This window comes from Sciurus vulgaris (assembly GCF_902686455.1).
Source record: "Sciurus vulgaris genome assembly, chromosome: X".
Classification (NCBI taxonomy): Eukaryota; Metazoa; Chordata; class Mammalia; order Rodentia; family Sciuridae; genus Sciurus; species Sciurus vulgaris.
In genome coordinates this window covers 73737307-73762953 of record NC_136471.1, presented here as the reverse complement: position 1 = coordinate 73762953, position 25647 = coordinate 73737307, and the positions used below count along the sequence as shown (strand labels likewise).

At 35.5% G+C, this 25647-nt stretch overlaps 1 protein-coding gene across 11 annotated transcripts in view; it reads right to left on the bottom strand.

The window, feature by feature from the left end:
- ATRX (ATRX chromatin remodeler) overlaps nt 1–25647 on the bottom strand; it is a 236556-nt gene that overhangs the window by 160618 nt on the left and 50291 nt on the right. For all 11 annotated transcript variants that reach the window (XM_079123003.1, XM_079123002.1, XM_079123004.1 and 8 more), the window contains 2 exons: nt 20570–20682; nt 696–751 (listed from right to left, as the gene is read on the bottom strand). In XM_079123003.1, the coding sequence (XP_078979129.1) occupies nt 696–751; nt 20570–20585 (72 nt within the window). In that variant the 5' untranslated portion in view covers nt 20586–20682. The remainder of the gene's footprint in view (nt 1–695; nt 752–20569; nt 20683–25647) is intronic.

Below are 25647 nucleotides of genomic sequence, written 5' to 3'. Positions count from 1 at the left end.
GCTAAATCCTCATATATGTCTTTTTTAAACATCACTGTTGCATACTAGGGGAACAGAGGTGATACACTGCTATATGATGATCCTTGCCCTGTTCAAAAGATAGAACAAAGGTACAGAGGTAATTAGGTAATTAGACACCAAAGTAGGAAGGAAATTTTCAGATCTAAAGTTTTAGATCTTAAATGAAACTTTTTGAGTTTCAATTTTCTCTATGCTAACATATTACATGAAGTCACTTCTGTAACTTGCACTGAGATACTAAATTTACCCTCTTTTTGCCACTATGTAGAAAGAACCTCAAAATCATAGTGTTGACCTGCATATCAGGTAAAGAAACTCAGTATTGGGTTGCTTTAATAATGCTTAGGAGACTCTGAATACCAAGTTTTAAGAAATCTAAGAACTATGAAGCCATGCAACACCTACCTCAAACACCATTGCTAAAATACCCATTTTAGATGGTTATTATTAAATATCTATCTGTTAGTAATCCTTCAGTGTTCTGACTTAGGTAAACTGCTCAAGTAAAGCAACAATATCAAAAACAATGAAAATCTCAAACTGGACAACTACCAAGCTAAAAAACAAAACCCTTACACATAGGTAGGTACTGACTATAAACAATAAAATGACAATATACTCTAGCTAATTATTGGTAATTAGTAAATCTTCTAAATACTTCAAATTATTCTTACCTCATCCTTGTTATTTTCCATCATATCAGAGTTATTTGCAGAACCACTGGTTTTATCTAAAAAATTAGAAATACAGAACATTATCTTTTTGACATATTATCAAATTGAACAACAATACCTATGACACCATGAATCCATTTTCAAGCTGCAAAGTATTACAGTATTGGTAATACTCATATTAAAATATTCCAAGAAGAGTATTCTGACTAGAATCACTCTCATTTGACACACTGCTTCTTATAAAACATGAAATTTCTAAAAAGAGTACACTGGTTTCAAAACATCTCCTATTATAATTTTCTAGGATATTTCCCATTAAAAGAAAGCCTCCATCTTATACAAGAAAGTCAAAATACTCAAATATATTTCATCTCACCATAAAAATTGGAAAAGTAAGAGCAAATTAAACCTAAAGCAAACAGAAAGAAGAAAATGATGAATTGAATTAATAAAACTAATGAAATATGAAATACAAAAGCAATAGAAAAATCAATGAAATCAAAAGCTAGTTCTCTGAAGAAATGGGATAAACCTTAGGCTGAACTGATCAGGTAAAAAAAGAGACAAGACTTAAGTTACTAGAATCAAAAAGAAAAGAGGGACATTACCGCCAACCTCACCAAAATAAAAGGAATAATAAGAACTATATGACAAAAATTAAGTAACATATAAAACAACATACTTCTAAACACATAAACCACTGAAGATGACTCAAGAAAAAATAGACAATGTAAATAGACAACTGAAGAGATTAAATTAGTAATAAAAAACTACCAGGAAAATGAGTAAAGGCTCAGATGTTTTAACCACTCTATTATACCAAATATTTAAAAGACAATTAACAGAAATTCTTTATGAAATCTTCTAAAAAAAAAAGGGGGGGGGGTACTTCCCAATTCATTTTCTTAGTCCAGCATTACCCTGATTAGTCCAGCACCAGACAAGATAATAAAAAAAAAACAAAAAAAACTACAAACCAGTATCACTCAGAAATATAGACACAGAAGTCCTCAACAAAATACTAGAAAACTTCAAATGACAACTCAAGCCACTAATTTGCAAAAAATCTTTACTAATCACATCTCTGATAAAGGACAATTTTCCAAACTGTACAAAGAACTCTTAAAATTCAAAAATAATAAAACCACCTGATTTTAAAATAGGCAAAAAGTATCTGGACACTTCCTGAATGAAGTTATACAGATGGTAAATGATCACATGAAAACATGCTCAACAATATATGTCACTGCAGAACTACAAATTAAAAGAGCAATGAGGACTGGGAATGTGGCTAAGTGGTACAGCACTTGCCTAGCATGATTGAGGCTCTAGGCTCAAACCCCAGTACAGAGCAGAGTAACCATTCTAGTTACCAACATTTTGTCAGGTATGGTGGAGTGTGCATTTAGCTTTTTTAAAAACAAAACACACTCTTACTATGGGATGTAGCTACATGCTTATTTACAGGAAGGAACTGAAAACAAAAGTTCACAAAAAATCTGCACGCAGGTTTATAAACATTTGTATTTATATAAATTTTATATATAAAAATCTTTATAAGGTTTATTCATAGTTGTCAAACTTGGAAGCAGTCAAGATGACCTTTGGAAGGTGAATAGAAAACTAAACTGTGGTACATCCAAACACTGGAATATTTCAGAGCTAAAAATAAATGGACTATCAAGCCTCAATAAGACCTAGAGTACACCTAAAAGCATATGACTAAGTTACATAAGCCAATATAGAAAGGATACACATGTATGATTCTAACTATATGACATTCTGAAAGAGGAAAAGCTATGAAGAGAGCAAAAAGTTGAGTGGTACTGGATGATATGGCACACACCTACAATCCCAGGAAATCAGGAAGCTGAGGCAGAAGGATCTTGAGTTCAAGGCCAGCTTCAGCAATTTAGCAAGGTTCCCTAAGCACGTTACTGAGACCCTGTCTCAAAATTAAAATATAAAATATAAAGGGATGTGGATATAGCTCAGTGGAAGAGTTCCCCTGGATACAATAGCCAGTATCAAAAAATAAAACTCTGTTGACAGTAGGGGAAACTGTGGGAGGACAGGAACATACTGAAACTCATTGTATTTTCATTCAAATTTGCTGTTAATCTAAAACAGCTCAAAAAATAACATAAAACAGCTCCACAAAATGTCTACTTTTTAATAAATTAAGGAAAAAAAGGAGTATTACCAAAAATCTACAAAAGCCCAACAGATAACTTCATAGTTAATTGTAAAAAACTGAATGCTTTCCCCTTAAGATTAGGAATAAGACAAGAAAACCTGCTCTTGCCATTCTACTCAACTTTTCACTAGAGTTTCTAGCCAAAACAAGTAGGCAAGAAAAAATAAAGAGAAGATATGAAAATTGAAAAGGAAGATGTAAAACAAACCCTATGCAGACATGACACGATCTTGCATATACAGAAGACAAAGAAATCCACTGAAAACACCACTAGAATCAGTAAGTTTGGAAAAGTAGAAGGATATAAGAACAAAATACAAAAAGCAACTGTATGTCTATATATCTGCAATGAATGATCTGAAAATGAACTTAAGGAAACAATTCCATTTACAACAGAATCAAAAGAAATAAAGTACTTGGAAATAAATTTAACAAAAGGAAGCAAAAACCTGCCTGGTAAAGTGGTACATGCCTTTAATCCCAGCAAATAGGGAGGCAGGAGAATTGCTAGGGTCCAGGAGTTTAAGGCCAGACTAGGGAACACAGCAAGACCCTCCCTACACCAGAAAAAAAAATGTATAAAGCTTATTCTTCGAAAACTAGAAGACATAATTGAAAGGAATTAAAGAAGATCTAAATCAAGGGGAAAATATCTTATGCTCATAATGACAATAACACTCCCCAAACTAATCTACTGAAAAAAAAAATGTAATCCCTATCAGATTCCAAAAAGAATTCTTTGTAAAAACTGACAGGCTTATTCTTAAAATTCATATGGTGGATAAGGGGTATGGCTCAGAGGTAGAATGTATACTTACCATTTGCTAGGCCCTGGATTTAATATCCAACACACAAACAAATTCACATGAAATTGAAAGGAACTCAGGCAAATAATATCCAAAAACTAAATAAATAAAAGGGAAGCTTCATGCTCATTCAGATCAACAGAACAAAACTAAGTCCAGAAATAATCTCCTATAGCTACAGCCAACTGATTTTTTAAGGGTACCAGGACCCTTAGAGAAATAAATAGAGAAAAAACAGTTTTTAACAAACTGTGCTAGGACAACTAGAGAGCCTCTATGAAATAATGAAGTTGAATTCCCACTTCACACCACACATAAAGCAATTAACTCAGAATAGATAAAGGACAAAAATGTAAGAATTAAATGTATATAACTCTTAGAAGAGCCAGGCAGTGGTGCACCCCTGTAATCCCAGTGACTGGAGGTGGAGGCAGGAGGATCGTGAGTTCCAAGTCAGCCTTAGCAACTTAGCGAGGCCATAAACAACTCAGTGAGACCATGTCTCTATTTTTAAAAAGATGGGGGATGTGGCTCAGTGGTTAAACACCCATGGGTTCAATCCCTGGTACCCCCAAAAAAACAAAACAAAACTCTTAGAAGAAACTGGGGGGGGGGGTTTATGACCTTGGATTTGGTAATGGATTCTTAGATATGACACCAAAAGCATGAGCAGCAAAATTTAAAAAAAAATAGATGAATTTGACTTCATCAAAAGGTTTTTGTACTTCAATTAAGGATAAATCATAGAATGGGGCAAAATACTTTCAAATCATATATCTAAACCAAGCATCCAATGAGAAATGAATAAATGAAATGTGGTATAAAAAAATAAAAAAATAAATTAAAAAAAATTTTTAAAAAATGTGGTATAAATACTATTAAGCCTTAAAAAGGATATTTTGATACATACTACAATCTAGATAAACCTTCAAGATATTATGCTAAATAAAATTAGACACAATAGGACAAAGATTACATGACTCCACTTACCTGAGACCCCTAGGTACAATGGTCTACCCTTATCCAAGGTTTCACTTTCTGCAGTTTCAGTTAGCTATGACAACTGTGGTCTAATATTTATTAAAAAGAAAATTCAAACAGTAATTCATAAGGTTTTCCCTCTCCCCCCACTCTGGCAGTACTGGGTGTTAAACCCAAGGACGTATGTCTCCTAGGCACGTGCTCTACCACTGAGCTACATCCATAGCCCTATTCTAAATTTATTGAGACTGGGTCTCCCAAAATTGCCTAGGCTGGCCTCAAACAAGGGATCCTCCCATGTAGCTAGGATTATAGGGATTCATTATCACCCTGGCCACAATTCATAATAATTAAGCTGCATTCCATTCTGAATAGCATGATAAAATCTTGAATAATTCCACTCCTCACCAGAGACATGAATCATCCTTTTGTTCAGTGTATTCGTACTGTATACAGTTTCCATATTATTAGTCACTTAGTAGTCAAGTTGGTCATGAGCATATGTTTAAGTTACCCTTATTTTACTTAACAATAGCTTGAAAGTGCACTAGTAGTGATGTGAGCAATATGAATAATCCAAAGAGGAATTATAAAGTGTTCCCATTAAATAAAAAGGTGAGTTTATCACAGATATGTCTAGATAAGGAAAAAACAAGTAAATACGATGTTCATAATATTCTAGGCATCCCTTAGTATAAAAGGGGATTCCTAAAGTCAAATTCATAGAGACAATGGTGAATGATAATTGCTGTGCTGAGAAAGGAGGGAACTGGGAAGCTGGTGCTTTATGGGTACAGAACTTTAACTGGAGATTATACAAACATTTTGGAGATGGATAGTGGCAACAGTTACACATTAACTGTATTTAATGCTACAGAAATGTACACTTAAAGTCAGTTCAAATGACACATTCTCTGTGTTGCATACTTTACCACAAAAGCATAAAATTTATAAAGAATGCTTACAAATCAACAATGAAAAGACAAACATTTTTAAAATGAGCAAAAAATCTGAATAAACATGTCTCTAAAAACTACATATAAACTATGAATAAGCACAAAACAATGCTCAATATCTTTAGCTATCAGGCAGTTGAAAACCATAACCACAATGACATGCTATTTGACATGAACTGGAATGGCTTGAATCAAAAAGTCAAATAACAACATTTGGAATGGGTGCAGAGAAATCAGAATCATATACTACTGGTGGAATTGTTAAATAGTATATAGACACTTTGGAAAACAGTTTGCTGCTTCCTCGAACAATTTAAAAGTTGCCATATATCCCAACCCTATACTGAAGAACATGAAAATATATGGTCAGATACAAAATTTTACACAAATGTTTATAATAACATTATTCATAATAATCAAAAGGTGGGAATAAACCAAATGTCCATAAGTGGATCAAAACTGTTCTATATCTTGACTATGGTAGAATATACATAAAGCAATAATAGGTAATAAAACAGTGTATCGTGTAGTAAGCACACGTTCAAGTAAAAATGAGGAAACAGACTTTTAGATTGGTATATTTTACCAATATCAATATTCTGGTAATGTTTCATTATTATTTTATAGAATGTCACAATTGGGAGAAACTGAACAAAGAGTAGAGCTCTCTCTATCAGTTGTTACAACTACATGCAAATCTACGATTATCTCAATAAAAACTCAGTTTTTTAAAAATCAGCAAACTGGAAGTCAAGGGGAATATCCCAAACTTTATATAAAGTTATAAGAAATCTATACAATAAACATCAAACAATTTTGAATGACTGAATTGTTTCCCACTAAAACTAAGAAAACCATGGTCTACTATTATTATTATTATTATTAAATATAGTACTGTAAAATACAAGAAACTCTAACTGAAATAATGAAAGCTCAAATTTTAAAACAACAGATTTTAAAATAGCGACCAAGCAGGGAGCACTGGCATGGACCTATAGTTCCAGCTACTTGGGAGACTGGAACAGGATGATCTCTTGAATCGAGGGAGTTTGAGGCCAGCATGGGCAACACAGCATGATCCTTCTCAAAAATTTTTTAAAACCTGCTAAAAATCTGAAATATTTAGGTAAAAATCTAACAAAATATATGCAAGATTAGTATATATACAAAACCAACTAAAAGATTCTACTCATAATTTTCCCTGAATACAAGTTAAATGTTTTTCCTCTCTTCTCCCCTCCCTTCTTCTTTCAGTACTGGGTGGGGATTTAACTGAGGGCTTCGTACATGCCAGGTAGCACATTACTGAGTTATATCTACAGACTCACAATTTCCTTTTTTAGTAATAGGGATTAAATCAAGGGGCTCTCTACCACTGAGCTACATCCCCAGTCCATTTTATTTTTTTTTTTTATTTTTAAGAAAGAGTCTAAGTACCTTGCTGAGGGTCTCACTAAATTGCTGAGGCTGGCCTCAAACTTGTGATCCTCCTTTGTGTCAGCCTCCCATATCACTGAGATTACAGTAACATTCCTATTCTTTACATATGTTTAGTTGATAACTGTCAAGTTTTATAGTTGTTTCTTGGGGAGAAAATTTGAGAAGCAAGTTATTCTATATGTTTTTTAATGTTTTCTTTTTTCAGAGTGGATAATTTCTATTAGCCTATTACCAAATCATTGGCACATCTGCTACCTCTACTGTCTAGTTAAATAAAATAATTTGTTTTTCAGAATTTAATTCTTTAATGCTTGGTAGGCTGAGGCAGGCAGATCAACAAGTGCAAGGTCAGTTTTGGCAAATTAGCAAGACCCTGTCTCAAAATTAAGAAAACAAAAAGAGCTGAGGATGTAGCTTAATGGTGGAGTACCTCTGAGACCAACCCCCAGTACCACAAAAAAAATAAATAAATAAATTTTTCAGTTAGAGAATTTCATATTGGTTTTCGTCCTATGGTTCTGTTTCTTACTGGAATTTCCTATGTGTCCATTCACATATTTGGATTTTTGCAGGTGAGCATAGTTAAAATAGCTGCTTATATTCTGGTCTGCAAATTTCAATATGTAAGCTGGTCTTCACTGATTCCCTTTCCTTTAAAGCATGGGTGATATTTCCTTTCTTGGTCTATATAGTATGTGACATTGGATACTGAACACTGAAGAAGATCCAGTGAAGACCCTTCATTCAGATAGGTTCCTCCTCCAAAAAGTTTGTAATTGTGTGAAAGCAGACAGTTAATTTACCTGAAATCAAAACCAAAGTCTTTCTACTCTGTAGGAAACAGCAGGAAGCTTTGTTCTGTTCTCATAGCCCTAACTAGGCTGCCTGGAATCTAGGATTCCCTTAGTCAATTCAGCCAGAGGTATAAATGGGTAGAGATTTTATGGTTGGGGGGGGGGTTCAATTATATAAAATTTGTAACTCCCATTCAGTGGCTCTCTTGTAAATGGTATCTCCCTACTCACTTTATAGCTGCTTATGGTCATCCCAAATGTCTTCCTTCCTACCATATCAAATAATACTGCAGCTTTTAATGTAAGCCTTAACTATCATAGATGGGAGGTAACTGGATCCATCCCCAGAGCAAAAAAGATTAACAATAGGGAATTCAGTCACTTGCATTTCCTTCTCCCTGTTTTGCCTCCTCTTTCAATTTCTTTGTTTTGTCTGTTTCTAGTCCCTTAGGTATACTGTCCAGAGTTTATATAGCAACTGATATTTGTAATCAATATGTGTTTGTGCAACTGAAGCTACTCTGCCCCACAAATGGAACTCCTCTGCTGGACACAGTGGAGCCTGCCTGGAATCCCAGCTGCTCAGGAATCTGAGGCAGTAGGATCACAAGTTCTCTGAGGCCAGCCTGAGTAACAGCCAAATCCTCCCTCAAAATAAAAATTATTTTAAAAAAGCGGGGTGTAATGACACATGCCTACAATCCCAGTAAATTCAGGATCTAAGGTGGGAATACTGGAAGTTTGAGGCCAGCCTTGACAACTTAGCAAGAACTTGTTTTAAAATAAGTTTACAAAGAAAAAGGTTGGGGATATAGCTCAGAGGTAAAGTGCTCCTGGGTTCAATCCCAATACCAAAAATAATAAAAATAGTAATGAAAAAATAAAGGTGCGCTGGGGATATAGCTCAGTTCGCAGAGTGCTTGCCTGTAAGCACAAGGCCCTGGGTTCAATCCCCAGACAGAAAAAAAAAAAAAGGCTTGAGAAAATACCTCAGTGATAGAATACTTGCCTAGCATGTGCAAGACCCCAAGACTGACCCCGCAACACACACGCTCACAGAAAAAAAAAAAAAAGGAAGCAGAACTCAACTAGAAAGTGAACACAGGATTCTGAAAATATAACAATTCTAGAGACAAAAAGAATTTTAAACAAATATTGAACACTAGTTAGGTTTCTTTTGTGGTGATATGGTTAGCAACTCTGAAATTACATGAGTAGAATAAGGACTAGACAAAGAAAAAAAAATTGAGGACAATGGAAGTCAGCTTTCTTTCTGTTGGAGAAACAAAGTTATGAATGTAAAAAAGGGGAAGACTAGAAAGAAGTCTGTGGCATTAAATTAGAAGTTAATACTGACTCATGAAAATTTAACACACATATATACTGGCTTTCTCTGTGAAACGCCCAGAACCAAAGACATCCTGGTAATGAGCACATCATGTACACTGATACTGGTTTCAAAATATAATATTGCACTAAAAGGAATCAGAAACTACAGGGAGAAATAACTGATTCCATGGCTAGGGAAAGCAGATGGAAAATAACACTTGAATATCTTGTGGAAGCAGAAAGGAAGTTCAAGGAATGTTGAGGACTTATAAAAAGGTAAGTGGGAGCCATCCAGATAATGGTCAAAACTGGTACAATTTAAGCATACCACTAAATAATGATAGTAAGAGAATATTCGTGGAAAAAATTCAAGTATTAATAAATATTAATATAAATAAATGGAGTGTAGAACACAAATGCCTCCTTTACTCCCTTAGTAATATTTCAATTAATAAAGGTAGTGATAAATTATTCAGAGATCCAAGAAGGTGAACTAGATGGAGGTTGCATTCCTTATAACTCTAGGACTCCGGATTCAAGCAGAGGAAATACTATTTCTCTGTGAGATAGCACTAGCTGCCCACCAATCCCCTGCTCTTTGCCCCCGTTTGTCATGCCATGATCACCAGCCCTTTGCCAGGATATCTATCGCCCACCATTTGCATGCAGATCTCTCGCTGACCGCAGTCAACCACTCACTTGTTGCTTGTTTACCCGCCTTTTGCCTGCCCATTGCCCGCCGTCCACCCAACCAAGCACCCAGCATTTGCCTGCAGAAAACCCACAGACCACCCACAGAGCTCCTGCTGCCCACTGTTGCCCGCAAGTTCACTGTTAAGGTAGGTGCAAGTTTGGTTCCATGCAGTTGCTGCCAACTTGGGACTCAGCCAGGTCTTGTCTTGGGAGACCAGGGTCAAAGGGGACTGCAGGTTTGCCACCACCATTGCCACCATCTCAGGGTGCAGCTGTCTCAGTCTAGGGACACAGGCAAGGGCCTGGAGATATATTGTCAGGGTACCTGCAGGTCTCATTGCACCTGAGGACTTCCTGCTGGATGTGCTAGTGGCCACCATCTGGCTGCCTCTTTGCAGGGGTGCTCCTTTGTGTAAGTGCATCCCTCGTGGTCTCTCTGCAAGTTGAAACAGGATTGAGATCTTGGGACTGCAGCCAGGGAGAGGCTGGGGAAACTGAAGCCCAGGTCTGTCAGATTGCAACTGGGTGTGCATGGGCCAGTCTGGGCCTGGCAAGCCTGTGGAAAGCCAGAGACTGGGGGCAGTTCCTCAGGGGGAAATACAAGTTGGAGAAACTGGAGAAAAGTGGGCTCTCTCCAGCTCACTGAGTCCTGAAGTGCATGGGGATGGAGGGGGGTCAGCTACAACAGGTAGGAAGACTAGAAGAGAGTGTGAGGGCATCTTGCTATCAGCTTATCCATCCAATTGGTCTGGCACCTACTGGACTAGAGCTAAGATGAAATATCAGACAACCCCACCGATTAGAGGAGAAGCAAAGCTGAAAAAAATATTTAAAAGCCAATGGAAGCAATTCATCAATTTTCCATATCAACTTTCCTTATTTTTCCCCCTCACATCTCTACCATCGCTGAACCCAAATATTTTTCATGCATCAATTTATTGAAAAGAGGGACGATCTGAAGAGTATATAACAGTTTGGTTGTATGTTCTTATATTTTTACTGTTTTTTTTAATCTATATATTTTTTTCTCTCAACTACCTGTCTCCCTGGATTCTCTTTCTCACTTCTCTCATGGTAACAGTCAACCTCTATTAATTCCTCCTTCATTCTTACTATAAATTTTTATCTCTATCGTGTCTCCTTCTACCTTATAAACATCACATCGTACACTAGTTCTGTCCCCTCTTGATCCCTCATTTGAAATAGTAAACCTTTTAGCAAACTTACTGTTCATATTGTAGATAATAACTGAACACATCATTTTTGTTTACTCAGAAAAAACTGTAAATGCCTTAATAAGAGTTATTTGGTTTAAGGTAGCATATTGCTCACATGAGTCCTGTTAGTATTGGTCTCCCCCTTAAAGATGAGGTACTGGAAGCCTTCAGGGACACTGTAAGACTACAGGGTAGAATCTACTCTGTCTCAGCTCCATACTGCTGCATGAGAAGACACACAAACAACATGAAAAAACAAGGGAACAAAGTATTTCAAACAAACCAAGATGTTCCAACAACAGAATTCGAAGATAACACAGTAAAAAGAATTGTCCGAGAAGTTTAGAAGATACATAGATAGACTGATCTTCAAAAAAAAAGTGGTATTGGAAAGAAAAACACAGGAAGTGAAAGATCACTTCAATAAAGAGGCAGAGATTATAAAAAGGAATGAAGCAGAAATCCTTGAAATGAAGAGAACAATAAACCAACTTGAAAATTCCATGGAAAATATCACCAACAGACTAGACCACTTGGAAGACAGAACCCTAGGCAAGGAAGACAAAATACATACGCTTGAAAATACGGTCAACCGTACAGAGAAGGTGGTAAGAATCCATGAACAGAATTTCCAAAACATATGGGATAATATGAAAAGACCAACTATAAGATTTATCAGAATAGACAAAGGCATGTAGATACAAACCAAAGGAATACACAATCTTTTCAATGATGTAATATCAAAAAATTTCCCAAATCAAAAGAATGCAATGGAAAATCAACTACAAGAGGCTTACAGGACCCCAAATGTATAAAATTACAGCAGACCCACACAAAGGCATGTTATAATGACAATGACTAACATACAGAATAAGGATAGAATTTTAAAGGCTGTGAGAAAAAAAAATCAAATAACATACAGGGGGAAAGCAATTCAGACCTCAGCTGATTTCTCAACCCAGACCCTCAACACCAGGAGATTCTGGAATAACAAATATCAGGCTCTGAAAGAAAATGGATGTCAACCAAGACTTTTATATCCAGGAAAAATAAGCTTCAGATTTGAAGATGAAATAAAAACTGTCCATGATAAATAAAAGTTAAAAGAATTCACAACTAGAAAGCCTGCAATATAGAACATTCTCAGCAAAATATTCCGCAAGGAGGAAATGGGGGAAAAAAAAAGATGAAAACCACCAAAGGGAGGAACGACACAAAAGCAAAAGTCTATCAAAGCAAAAATAAAGTCAAGTTAAAAAACAAAAATAAACCAAATGACCAGAAATACAAATCATCTCAGTAATAACCCTGAATTGTTAATGGTCTAAAATCATCAATCCAAAGATACAGACTGGCAGACTGGATAAAGATCCAACAATATACTGTCTTCAAAAGACTCACCTACTAGAAAAAGACATCCACAGACTGAAGGTGAAAGTTTGGGAAAAAACATATCACTCACATGGACTCCATAAATAAGTGGTTTCCAACCTCATATGAGATAAAGTGGACTTCAAGCCAAAGTTAATCAGAAGGGACAAAGAAGGACACTTCATACTGCTTAAGGGAATCATACATCAGTAAGAGACAATAATCATAAATATTTATGCCACAAATAATGGTGCATCTATGTACATCAAACAAACTTCTCAATTTCAAGAATCAAATAGATGACAACACAATAATATTGGGTGACTTTAACACACCTCTCACACCACTGGCTAGGTCTTTTTTCCCCTCTGTTAATCAACCTTCTTTCTAAACAAAAGTCCCCATACAGGGACTGGGGTTGTAGCTTAGTGGTAGAGTGCTTGCCTCACACATATGAGGCACTGGATTCAATCCTCAGTACCAAATAAAAATAAATAAATAAAAAATAACGGTGTTGTACTTATAAAAATATTTTCCATATAAACCACTGGAGAGACCTTTCAAACAAAAAATTTTTAAAAAATTATAGAATTGAATAATACAATCAATAATTCAGACTGAATTGACATATATAGATTATTCCATCCATCAACAAGCAAATACACTTTTTCTCAGCAGCACATGGATCCTTCTCTAAAACAGCATATGTTATGCCACAAAGCAACACTTAGTGAATGTAAAAAGAGAATACTACCATGCCTTCTATCAGATCATGATGGAATAAAATTAGAAATCAAAGATAAAATAAAAAATAGAAGCTACACTAACACCTGGAGACTAAATAATACATGACTGATTGAATGACTAATGGATAACAGAAGAAACCAGGGAGGAAATAAAAAAATACTTAGAGGTAAATCAGAACACTGATACAATATATCAAAATTTCTAGGACACTATGAAAACAATGCTAAAAGAAAAGTTCATTTAATTGAGCTCATTCACTAAAAGAATAGAAAAATCAACAAATAAATGACCTAGAAAAAGAAGAACAAATCAACACAAAAGCAGAAGACAGGAAATAATGAAAATCAGAACTGAAATCAATGACATTGACACAAAAGAAACAATTCAAAAGACTGACAAAACAAAGGGCTGGGGATATAGCTCAGTTGGTAGAGTGCTTGCCTAGCATGCACAAGGCCCTGGGTTCAATCCCCAGCACCACAAAAAGAAAAAATTGACAAAACAAAAAGTTGAGTCTTTGGAAAAATAAATAAATTGATAAACCCTTAGCTACACTAACAAAGAGAAAGAGAAAACTCAAATTACTAAAATTTGTGAAGAAAAAGGAACTATCACGATGGACACTACTGAAAAATAGAAGATAATTACAAACTATTCTGAAAATTTATACTCCAATAAAAAAAATCTCTAAGACATCAACAAATTTCTAGAAACATGAATTACCCAAACTCAATCAAGAAGAAATGAACAATTTAAACAGATCAATTTCAAGCAATTAAATAGAAGATACCATCAAAGCCTACCAACCCAGAAAAGCCCAGGACCAAAGGGATTCTCCCCCAAGTTCTACAAGACCTTCAAAGAATTAACACCGGGCTGGGGTTGTGGCTGAGTGGTAGAGCGCCTGCCTGGCATGTGCGAGGCCCTGGGTTCAATGCTCAGCATGGTATAAAATAAATTAATAAAGTTATTGTGTCATCTACAACTAAAATAAATAAATTTTTAAAAAAAAAGAATTAACACCAATAATCCCTCAAATAATTCCATGAAGTAGAAAAGGAGGGAACCCTTCCCAACTCATTCTATGAGGCTAGTATCACCCTGATACCAAAATCAGACAAAGACACATCGAAGAAAGAAAACCTCAGACCAATATTCCTGATGAACATAGATGTAAAAATTCTCAATAAAATTCTGGCAAATTGCATACAAAACCATACTGAAAAGATAGTGCAGGGCTGGGATGTAGCTCAGTGACAAAGTGTCTCCCTTACATTTGCAAAGCCCTGGGTTTGACCCCTAGTTCCAAAAAAAAATAAAAGACAAAAAAAAAGGAACCCCACCAAAAGATAGTGCACCATAACCAAATGGGATTCATCCAAGGGATGGTAAGTTGGATAAACATAAGGAAATCAATAAACATAATTCATCACATCAATAGACTTAAAGACAAGAATCATATGATCATCTCAATAGACGCAGAAAAAGCATTTGACAAAAACAGTACCTCCTCATTTTCGAAACACTGGAGGGGCTGGAGTTGAGGCTCAGTGGTAGAGCACTTGTCTGGCCTGTGTGAGGGCCTGGGTTCAAGCCTCAGCACCCCCACAGAAAGAAAGATCCATTACAATTAAAAAATATTTTTAATTCATTTTTATTATAAACAAATGGGATACATCTTGTTTCTCTGTATATGAAATAGAGGCATACCATTTGTGTAATCATACATTTACCTAGGGTAATAGTTTTTGATTCATTCTGTTATTTTTCTCTCCCCCCTACCCCTCTTATCCATCCTTCTATACAGTCCCTCCTTCCTCCATTCTTGCCCACCTCCCACCCCTCATTATGTGTCATCATCTGCTTATCAGAGAGATCATTCATCCTTTGGTTTTTTGAGTTTGGCTTATCTCACTTAGCATGATATTCTCCAATTTCATCCATTTGCCTGCAAATGCCATAATTTTATTATTTTTTATGGCTGAGTAATATTCCCTTGTATATATATACCACAGTTTCTTTATCCATCTTTATCAATTGATGATATTGATCTTTATCATCAATTTAAGGGCATCCAGGTTGGTTCCACAATCTGGCTATTGTGAATTGAGTGGCTATGAACATTGTTGTGGCTGTATCTCTGTAGTATGCTGATTTTAAGTCCTTTGGGTATAGGCTAAGGAGTGGAATAGCTGGGTCAAATGGTGGTTCCACACCAAGTTTTCTAAGGAATCTCCACACTGCTTTCCAGAGTGGCTGCACTAATAAACCCTTAGCCACACTAACAAAGAGAAGGAGAGAGAAAATCCAAATTACTAAAATTCGGAATGAACAAGGAAATGTCACAACAGACACGAGTGAAATACAAAACATAATCAGAAGCTATTTTGAAAATCTATACTCCAACAAAATAGAAAATCTCGAAGACATCAACAGGTTTCTAGAGACATATGAATTACCTAAACTGAACCAGGAGGACATACACAATTTAAATAGATCAATTTCAAGTAATGAAATAGAAGAAGTCATCAAAAGCCTACCAACAAAGAAAAGTCCGGGACCAGATGGGTTCTCAGCCGAGTTCTACAAAACCTTTAAAGAAGAGCTCATTCCAATACTTCTCAAAGTATTTCATGAAATAGAAGAGGAGGGAACCCTCCCAAACTCACTCTATGAAGCCAATATCACCCTGAAACCTAAACCAGACAGAGACACATTGAGGAAAGAAAATTTCAGACCAATATCCTTAAAAAATATTTTTTAAAATATTAGGCAAGGGCTGGGAGATAGCTCAGTCAGTAGAGTGCTTGCCTTGCATGCACAAGGCCCCGGGTTTGATCCCCAGCACTGTTAAAAAAAAAAAAAATTAGGCGAACTAGAGATAGTAGGAATATACCACAACATTATAAAAGCTATCTATGCTAAGCCCAAGGCCAACATCATTCTAAATGCAGAGAAATGGAAAGTATTCCCCTAAAAACTGGAACAAGACAGGGATGCCCTCTTTTACCACTTATATTCAACATGCTCCTTGAAACTCTAGCCAGAGCAATTAGATAGACCAAAGAAATTTAAGGGATACGAATAGGAAAAGAAGAACTCAACCTATCACTACTTGTTGATGGCATGATCCTATATTTAGAAGACTCACAAAACTCCACCAGAAAACTTCTAGAATTAATAAATGAATTCAGCTAAGTATCAGGATATAAAAGCAATACCCATAAATCAAATGCATTTTCATTCATCAATGATGAATCCAGTGCAAGAGAAATTAGGAAAACAACCCCATTCACAATAGCCTCAAAAAATAAAATAGTTGGGAATCAACCCACCTAAAGAGGTGAGAGACCTGTACAATGAAAACTACAGAACACTAAAGAAAGAAATTGAAGAACTTAGAAGATGGAAAGATCTCCCATGTTCTTGGATAGGCAGAATTAACATTGTCAAAATAGCCATACTACCAAAACTGTTATACAATTTAATGTAATTCCTATTGTCATTCTTCACAGAACTAGAAAAAGCAATCATGAAATTCATTTGAAAAAATAGAGGCCCAGAATAACCAAAGTAATCCTTAGCAAGAAAAGTGAAGCAGGGGGGCTGGGGAGATAACTCAGTTAGTAGAGTGCTTGTCTTGCAAGCACAAGGCCCTGGGTCCGATCCCCAGCACCACCAAAAAAAAAAAAAAAAGGTGAAGCAGGAGGCATCAACAACACTAGACTTAAATTATACTACAGAGCCATAGTAACAAAAATGGCATGGTATTGGCACCAAAATAGACAGGTAGACCAATGGTCCAAAATAGAAGACACCAAGAGAAACCCACATAAATAGTTACCTCATACTAGGCAAATGCACCAAAAACATACATTGAAGAAAAGTTAGCCTCTTCAACAAATGGTACTGGGAAAACTGGAAATATATATGGAGCAAAATAAAATTAAACCTCTATCCCTCCCTCACCCTGCACGAAAGTCAACTCAAATGGACTTAGGCACTAGAACAGAGACCTTGCAACTAATGGATAAAAAGTGGCCCAAATCTCCACCATGCCAGCTTAGGACCTGACTTCCTTAACCAGACTCCTAAAGCCCAAGAAGTAAAATCAAGAATCAATAAACAGGATAGATTCAAACTAAAAAGCTTCTTTCCAGCAAAGGAAACAATCAACAACGGGAAGACAGAGTCTACAGAATGGAGAGAAAATCTTTACCGCACGCACCTCAGAGCACTAATCTCCAGGATATATAAAGAACTCAAAAAACTTTACACAAAAACAACAAATAACTCGATCAATAAATGGGTTAAAGAACTAGACAGACACTTCAAGGAAGAAATACAATCGATCAACATACGAAAAAATGTTCATCATCTCTAGTGATTAGAGAAATGCAAATCAAAACTACTCTAAGATTTCATCTTACTCCAGTCAGAATGGCAATTATCAAGAATACAAGCAATAATAAATTTTGGCAAGGATGAGGGGGGAAAGGTACGCTCATACATTGCTGGTGGGACTGCAAATTGGTGCAAACACTCTGGAAAGCATTGTGGAGATTCCTCAGAAAATTAGGAATGGAACCACCATTTGACCAGCTATCCCAATCTTCAGTTTATACACAAAGAACTTAAAATCAGCATATTACAGTGACGCAGTCACCTCAATGTTTATAGCAGCTCAAATCACAGTAGCTGAACTATGGAACCAATCCAGATGCCCTTCAACAGATGAATGGATAAAGAAAATGTGGTACATATACACAATGGAATATTACTCAGCTTTAAAGAAGAATTAAATTATGGCATTTGCAGGTAAATGAAAGGAACTGGAAACATCATGCTAAGCCAAACCCAGAAAACCAAAGGCCAAATGTTTTCTTTGATAAGGGATGCTAATCCGTAATGGAGGTGGGAGGAATGAAGGAACTTTGGATTATGCAGAGGGGAGTGAGGGGAGAGAAGAGAGTGTGGCAATGAGGAGGATGGAATGAGATGGAAATTATTCCTCTATATACATGTATGATTACAGTACAGTGTGACTCTGCACCATGTTCAGCCAGAGGGAGGAAAAAGATAAAATGAAATATGACTTGCAAAAAACAAATAAAAATGAGCAACTGAAGGGAGGGAAGAAGGGAAGAACAAATCATTCAGCCAGGTATCAGGAATGGATATTGTCATACACAGAATTTCTGGGAATGGCTAATAAGATTCTATAAATCCACCAGGCATGGTGGTCCACACCTATAAAGCCAGTAGCCTGGGAGGTTGATGTAGGAGGATCATGAGTTCAAAGTCAGCCTCAGCAACTTAGCAAGGTCCTAAGCAACTTAGCGAGTCCCTGTCTCTAAATGAAATATTCAAAAGGGCCGGGGATGTGGTTCCATGGTTAAGCACCCCTGGGTTCAATCTCTGTACCAAAAAAGCGAAACGAAACAAATCAAAACAAGATTCTATACACCCAATTCTCAGAAACTAAAAACTTGATACCATTACCATGATTGTGTTATGTAACCTGACATGGATGACTTTCAATATGACAGTAACAAAAGAACCAGGGGAGGGGTCATGGGTCTTAATCTAATCCATGCATTCTTAAAAGCGAAAAAAAATTTTTTTCCAACTGTTAGCAGAAGACCACAATATCACTTTACATAGTATTCTTGCCAAAAATATATACCCTTAATTTAATCATAACTAAGCAGGGCCATTCAACAAAGTATTAAATCTGCACATGTCAAAAATTTCTCATCCACTGGGCACAGTGGTGTGGCCCTACAATCCAATCCATGCAGCAGCTAAGGAAGGACGTCAACTTTGACAACTTAGTGAGATCCTATCTCAAAATAACAAATAACAAGGATTGGGAATGAAGCTCAGTCATAGAGCATCCCTAGGTTCAATCCCCAGGACCACAAAAAGGAAGAAGTCATTGTCCTGAAAGACAGAGAAACTGTTTTGGTTTTTAAAAGAACATAGACACATATCGTTTATAAGAAATGCACAATTTTGAACTGGATCCTGGACATAAAGGCAAAAAACCTTACCTATGAACATCATTGGGACAAATGATGAAAAAAATAGGGACAATAGATTAGGTAACAGTCTAAATTAAGTTTTACTCACATACTTACTTTTCCCTTTATTATTCACTATGTCCTATATTTTGGTGTTACTATTTCAAATTATTTTCCTTCTTATTTCAGAAAACCCTTTCTTCTAGAATAGAGGTATTTCCTCTAGTGTAGGTCTGTTAACATCAAGCTCTCACTTTCTGTTTGTCCGGAGATATCTTTATTCCACCCTTCATTTTTAAAGGATGTTTTTGCTGAATATAGAATTATACACTGGCAAATATTTTCATTTGGCACTTTAAAGAAATTATCTCATTGTCATTTATTTTCTCATTTCTGCAGCTAAGTAAGTCATTGATATTACTGTTGTTCCTTTGAAAATAATGTCACTTTTTCTCTAGCTAATTAAAATACTTTCTTGGTTTTCCTGTTTAGGAGTTTCACATGATATGATTAAACACAGTTTTCTTCATACTTATCCTGGTTAGGATTCTCATTCTTCTCTCCTTCTGGAACGTTAATTATAAATATGGTTGAACTTCACTGTGATTTTTATTTTTTCTATATAACTTTTCTTTCTCTCCCACTTCCAAACCCCCACTCCCAACCCCTGCCCAAGTGTAGCTATGTAAAACCAGTAATCATCACATTATGGGGGATTTTTCTTTCTTTTTTATAAGGAGAAATGGAGGTATAGAGGAGGGCTTAAGTAGTTTTATAAAAAAATACTCACTGAATCCACTCAGAGATGTTCTCAAACAATATAAAATTTTAACTCCTAATATGAGTAACTACTATGATAAATATTTCTATATTATTCCCACTTCTTCTAATTATACATAAAACTATATTAAGTGCTTCCTTCCCCCAAATTCCTACAATACCATACAAATTTACATTTTTAATTACCAAAATAAAAATCTCATGTGCAAATACACAGGAGGGGCTCCTAAAAAGCTTGCTAATCTCATTTTCCACAAATTGATTTTTTTTTTTTGTTCCACTAAACCACTGAGCCCATCCCCAGTTGTTTTTATATTTTTTATTTAGACACAGAGTTTCACCACGTTTCTTAGGGTGTCACTAAATTGCTGAGGTTGGCTTTGTAATCTCAATCCTCCTGCCTCAGCCTCCTGAGCCACTGGGATTACAGGTGTGTGCCAAAAAACCCAGCTCATAAACTGAAATTCTTTTAATAACTGTATCCTCCAAATAAAAATTTTTGAAAAGTCTACAAAAAAAGTAGATTCTTTTTCAATTTACCTATACTTTGGTTCATCACAAGTCGTGGAGGAGAACTTGTTTCTTCAGATTCTTCTGATGAGTGTGCCAGGAAGTCATGAAGCTTCTGCACCAAAGTATTCAACTTGCTTTCACTATTGAAACAAAAATTTAAAGAATGAATTTCCTTAATTAGCCTGCCATGTATTTAAAAATAAATCTCTAACAAACTAAAAACCTATCTATACTGTAAATATTCTGTGAGTATATATACTCAAAATAAAAAATTAGGGAACTGAATTTTATATCACTAAGGATACTAGTAATACAACCTAATTGTACCCTTACCCAGGATCTAAATATCATAAGGAAAGTGCTGATATTACTCACTAAACCATTTCAAATGTTGAGAATTTTAAGTGTGCTATTACTGATGTGTTTCAACAAAATTAGTTATACTTTATGTGAAATCATTTTAAATGGATCACAAAATACTACCCTTAACCTCATTTTTGAAAAAAAATAAACTTCTCTATGATAAGAGTTTTTTAAATAGAACGAAATGGTAGAGTGCTTGCCTTGCAAGCACAAGGCCCTGGGTTCAATCCCCAGTGCCGCAAAAAATTAATTAATTAATTAATTAATTAAATTAAATAATTTTAAAAAACAAAAAGAAGAACCAAATGATAAATTGGGGACATTTTTTAATTTTAATTTTAACTATCCATCTTTTTTCTCTATTAATAGTGTGCAATTTTACGAATCTTATTGTATTATCATTAAACATTTTAGTCATTATTATTTTCTCTCATGTACACAGGCTATATATAGATAAGTCTTAGAAACCAAAACAACTTTTCAAGAAGGATTTAAACACAGCAACATCCAAAACAAGGGAAGCAAGACTTTTTTTCTTACACTAAAAGTATCAGTAATTTAGCAAATGAATTTACTGAATATTAACTATCTTGAAGATCTATGCAGTGTTTTTATAATTATACTATCTTCTGCTTGGCACAGTATAATTGCATATCTGACTGACAGATAAAACAGGAGTTGGAAGAGTTTAGACTTTCAAGGCAACATTTATATAACAAATTTTATAGCATAAACAAATTATACAATAATCCAACAAGTTACAAAGAATTCAAAGATTAAATGCAGAAAATAAATCAACCATTTTTAGTAAAATAAGATTTTCTAAACTTAAACACAACAGGAAAAAGAAAAATATGACTCCATCAAAATTCAAAACTTTTCTATGTTAAAGGACACTATCAAAAAAAGTGAAGACAACCCACAATAGGAGAAAACCATTGTTCAACCAAATAGCTCAAAAGGGTCTAGTATCCAGCATACATAAGAAATTCTCTCAATTAAATTCTTAAAAAACTCAAATTAAAAATGGGCAAAGATGCTGGGTGAGGTGGCACAAGCCTGTAATCCCAAATAACTAGGAGGCTGAAGCAGGAGGATTGCAAGTTTGAGGCCAGTCTTGGCACTTAACAAGACCCTGTCTCAAAAAATAAACAGTGCTAGAGATGTAGCTCAGTGGTAAAGCACTGCTGGGTTCAATCACATGTACTGCAAATTAATTAATTTAATTAAAATGGGCAAATAACTTAGATATACATTTTTCCAAAGAAAACATAACAAATGGCCAATAAGCACATAAAAACATTCAAGATCATTCGAACCATTTTACACTCAATAGCCATGTATGTTGCTGGTAAGACTGTAAAATGGTAGACACTATGAAAAACATTTTGGAACTCATGCAAAAATTTAAACTGTTAAAATGCTTGCCAACCTTAGTTCTGATATCTAGGAACTGCAAAAAAAAAAAAAAAAGTCAAATAGAGTAATGAAAATGACCCAGCAATTCTACTTCTACATATATACCCAAAAGAAATAAAATAAAAACATGCTCACAGATGGAAATAAAAATTTTACAAAAACTGTTCATAGCAGCATTTTTCTTAACAGCAGGAAAGTAGGAAGCAATTATTAAGTGAATAAACTAAATGAGGTATTGTCAATGGAATTTACACCCCAGTAAGAAGGAATGAAATACTGAATATTGATACTTGCTAAAACATGCGTGGTCATTGAAAACAATCTGCTAAAAAAGGCAGATATAACATTTCAAATATTATTCCACTTATATCTATGAACTGTCCAGAACAGTCAAAGTTCACAAAGGCAAAAAGTGCATCAGTAGTGGCTAGGGACAGGAAGAGGGAGAATTGGGAAATAATATCATTTTTAGGGTGGTAAAATATTTTAGAATTAGGGTAGTAGAAATAGTTGCAAAACATTGTGAATTTACTTAAACACTGAACTGTACACTATTAAATGGTTAAAATGATGACTTTTATGCTACATCTCCATAAAAGTGACCCTAAAATCCAGATAGATATTCAAAAAAATGCATACCGATTTAACTAAATTAAAAACAAAAACTTCATAGGCACCTCTGAAAAAAATCCACAACCAATTTAAAAGGAAACTAGTTTGAAAATTTACAAAACTACAGGAATAAACATTTATTATATAGTAGAACTATTAAAGGAGGAAGCACTTAAACTTCATGAGTAATCAAAAGAATACAAATTCAAATACTGTGAATGAGGCTGCAGCTAAGTCAGGTCTTTCCGTACAGGCGCCAACTGCACTCAAGCAGCAGCAGCACAGTGAGACACCTAGGTCAGTGGCCTCACTGCATGATTTTTGTGTGTTTAGTTAGCAATAATCCAAGATATATAGGGGGGAAAAAAAGAAAATGTAGCAGACATCCTGCAAGTTGAGTTCTGGATGGGGTATTTGGTTGTTTTCTTTTGGTAGAGAAGATTGTTTCAGAAAGTATGAAATTAAGTTTGCCTATATAATAAGTATACTTTTTGCCAACACCCTTCTTTTGGAAAAGAGATGTACAAAAAAGTATTACAGTTAGGTCAGTGTCCTTAATCATGTTGTTAGAAAATGAAATCTGAGGGAAAGATGCTCAGGTTCCACAGCACACAAAATTCTTTGAACCAAAATTCAAAATAGTAATGAATGTTATCCTATATCTTATCCCACCATTGAATCACCAAAGAAAATGGTTCTCTAAAAATGAAAGCAGTATAGCAAAACTGTAGAATTATGATCTCCCCACTCAAGTCCCAGATATTACAATGATTTAACCACAAAAGTCAGCTATTGCATAAATTCACATTCAGTGAGTAACCAAGGTAAAGGTTATAGAAAAACCAGGCCCAGTGATGCATGCTTGAAAACCCAATAAGTAGGGAGGACGAGGGAGAAGGACAAAGTTTGAGGAAAGCTGCAGCAACTAAGTGAGACCTTGTCTCTAAATTGAAAAAAAAAATTAAAGGCTGGGAGGTAACTCAGTGGTAGTTTGCTCATGAGTTCAATCTCCAATACCACAAAAAAGGTGGGAGCATGAATATGGATAAATCAGTGTAATGGATCAAAAGTATCATCACACCACAAAAATAAAAGCAAATGTCTACAGAATCAGTAGAATTATTTTTCTCTCTGAAGGACAGCACTTTAAGGCATAAATATGTTTGTGTGATATTATTGCTTGAATATCACTAATCCAAAAACCCAAGACAGCTGCTCAAAAAATCAGATTTTGAAGCATTTCAAGATTTCAGCCTTTTGAATTGAAGATGTTCAACCTGTAAAGTCTACACAATATTCCACAATCTAAAAAAAGAAAAAACACTAAAAATGTGCAACACTTCTGGTCCCAAGAATTTTGTATAAGGAATACTCATCAATTATAAACTATGTGACTAGCTAGAAGTACACAGATAAAATAAAAAATTGATACATAAATAAGGTTGCCTGTTGACTTCAAAAAGACTCACATTTTAAGGATGAATATGATCTTTGGAAATAGTCAAATACATCTTTGAGTCACATATAGTGAATAATGCTAAATGATCAAATTGGGTAAAACTAGTTATATCCAAAATCTGAAGTATTCCCAAACAATTTTTTCTTAAACAACTTCTAAACTGTTTACGAAAGGAGAGTTCTCAAAATGTCTTCAGACTTTTTTGTCTCAGCTACTAACATGCAGTTCGGACTGAGAAAGCCAGAAACAGGGACCACGTGAGCCATGGCTACAGCCACCTCAACAAGCACTAGAAGCACCCAGGAGTCCGGAGTAATGTTGGTGACATGCATCACCACAGAACTGACTTTAACAAATATCACCCAGGTTACATTGGGAAAGTTAGTATGAGGCACAACCACTTAAAGAAGAACCAAAGTTTTTGCCCAACTGTCAACCTTGATAAACTGCAGACTTTGATCTAAATGTCCTCAGGAAGGACACCATGATTGGTATCTGTATGGCCTTCCAGCATAACTAATTAAAATGAAAACATCCATTCGCATATACAGGTTCTGATACAGATTTCAGAAATCTAATTTCTAGAATCACATTTTAGAGATGGTCCTTTAGAAATGTGTATGTCCTATTGAAATTGGTATTTCAAAAATACCAGACCAAGTGTAGTGTTCTTGTTTTGTTGTAGTGTTGGTGTTTTGTTGTTTGTTTGTTTGCTTTTATTTTGTTTTGCTTTTGGTATTGGGGATTGAACCCCAGGGCGCTTAACCACTGAGCCATATCTCCAGCCTATTTTTGTATTTTGTAGGGTCTCACCAACCTGCCTAGGGCCTCGCTAAGTTGCTGAGGATGACTTTGCACTCATGATCCTCCTGCCGCACCTGCTGAGCCACTTTGATTACAGGCATGCACCACCATGCCTGGCTTGTTGCTGTTGTGTGTGTATCACTAGAAATTAAACCAAGGTGCACTTTACCACTGAGCTACACCACCAGCACTTCAGATGATTTTATTTTTGAGACAGGTTATCACTAAATTGCCCAGTTGACCTGGGAGTGGTGTCATACACCTGTAATCCCAGCATCTTGGGAGAATGAGGCAGGAGGATCCTAAGTTCAAAGCCAGTCTTAGCAACTTAGTGAAACCCTAAGCAACTCAGTGACACCCTGTCGTTGGGAGGGAGTTTCACCAGATTGCAGGGAGTGGAGTGGGGGGAAGGGAGCAGGGATAGGAATGGGAAAGACAGTAGAATGAA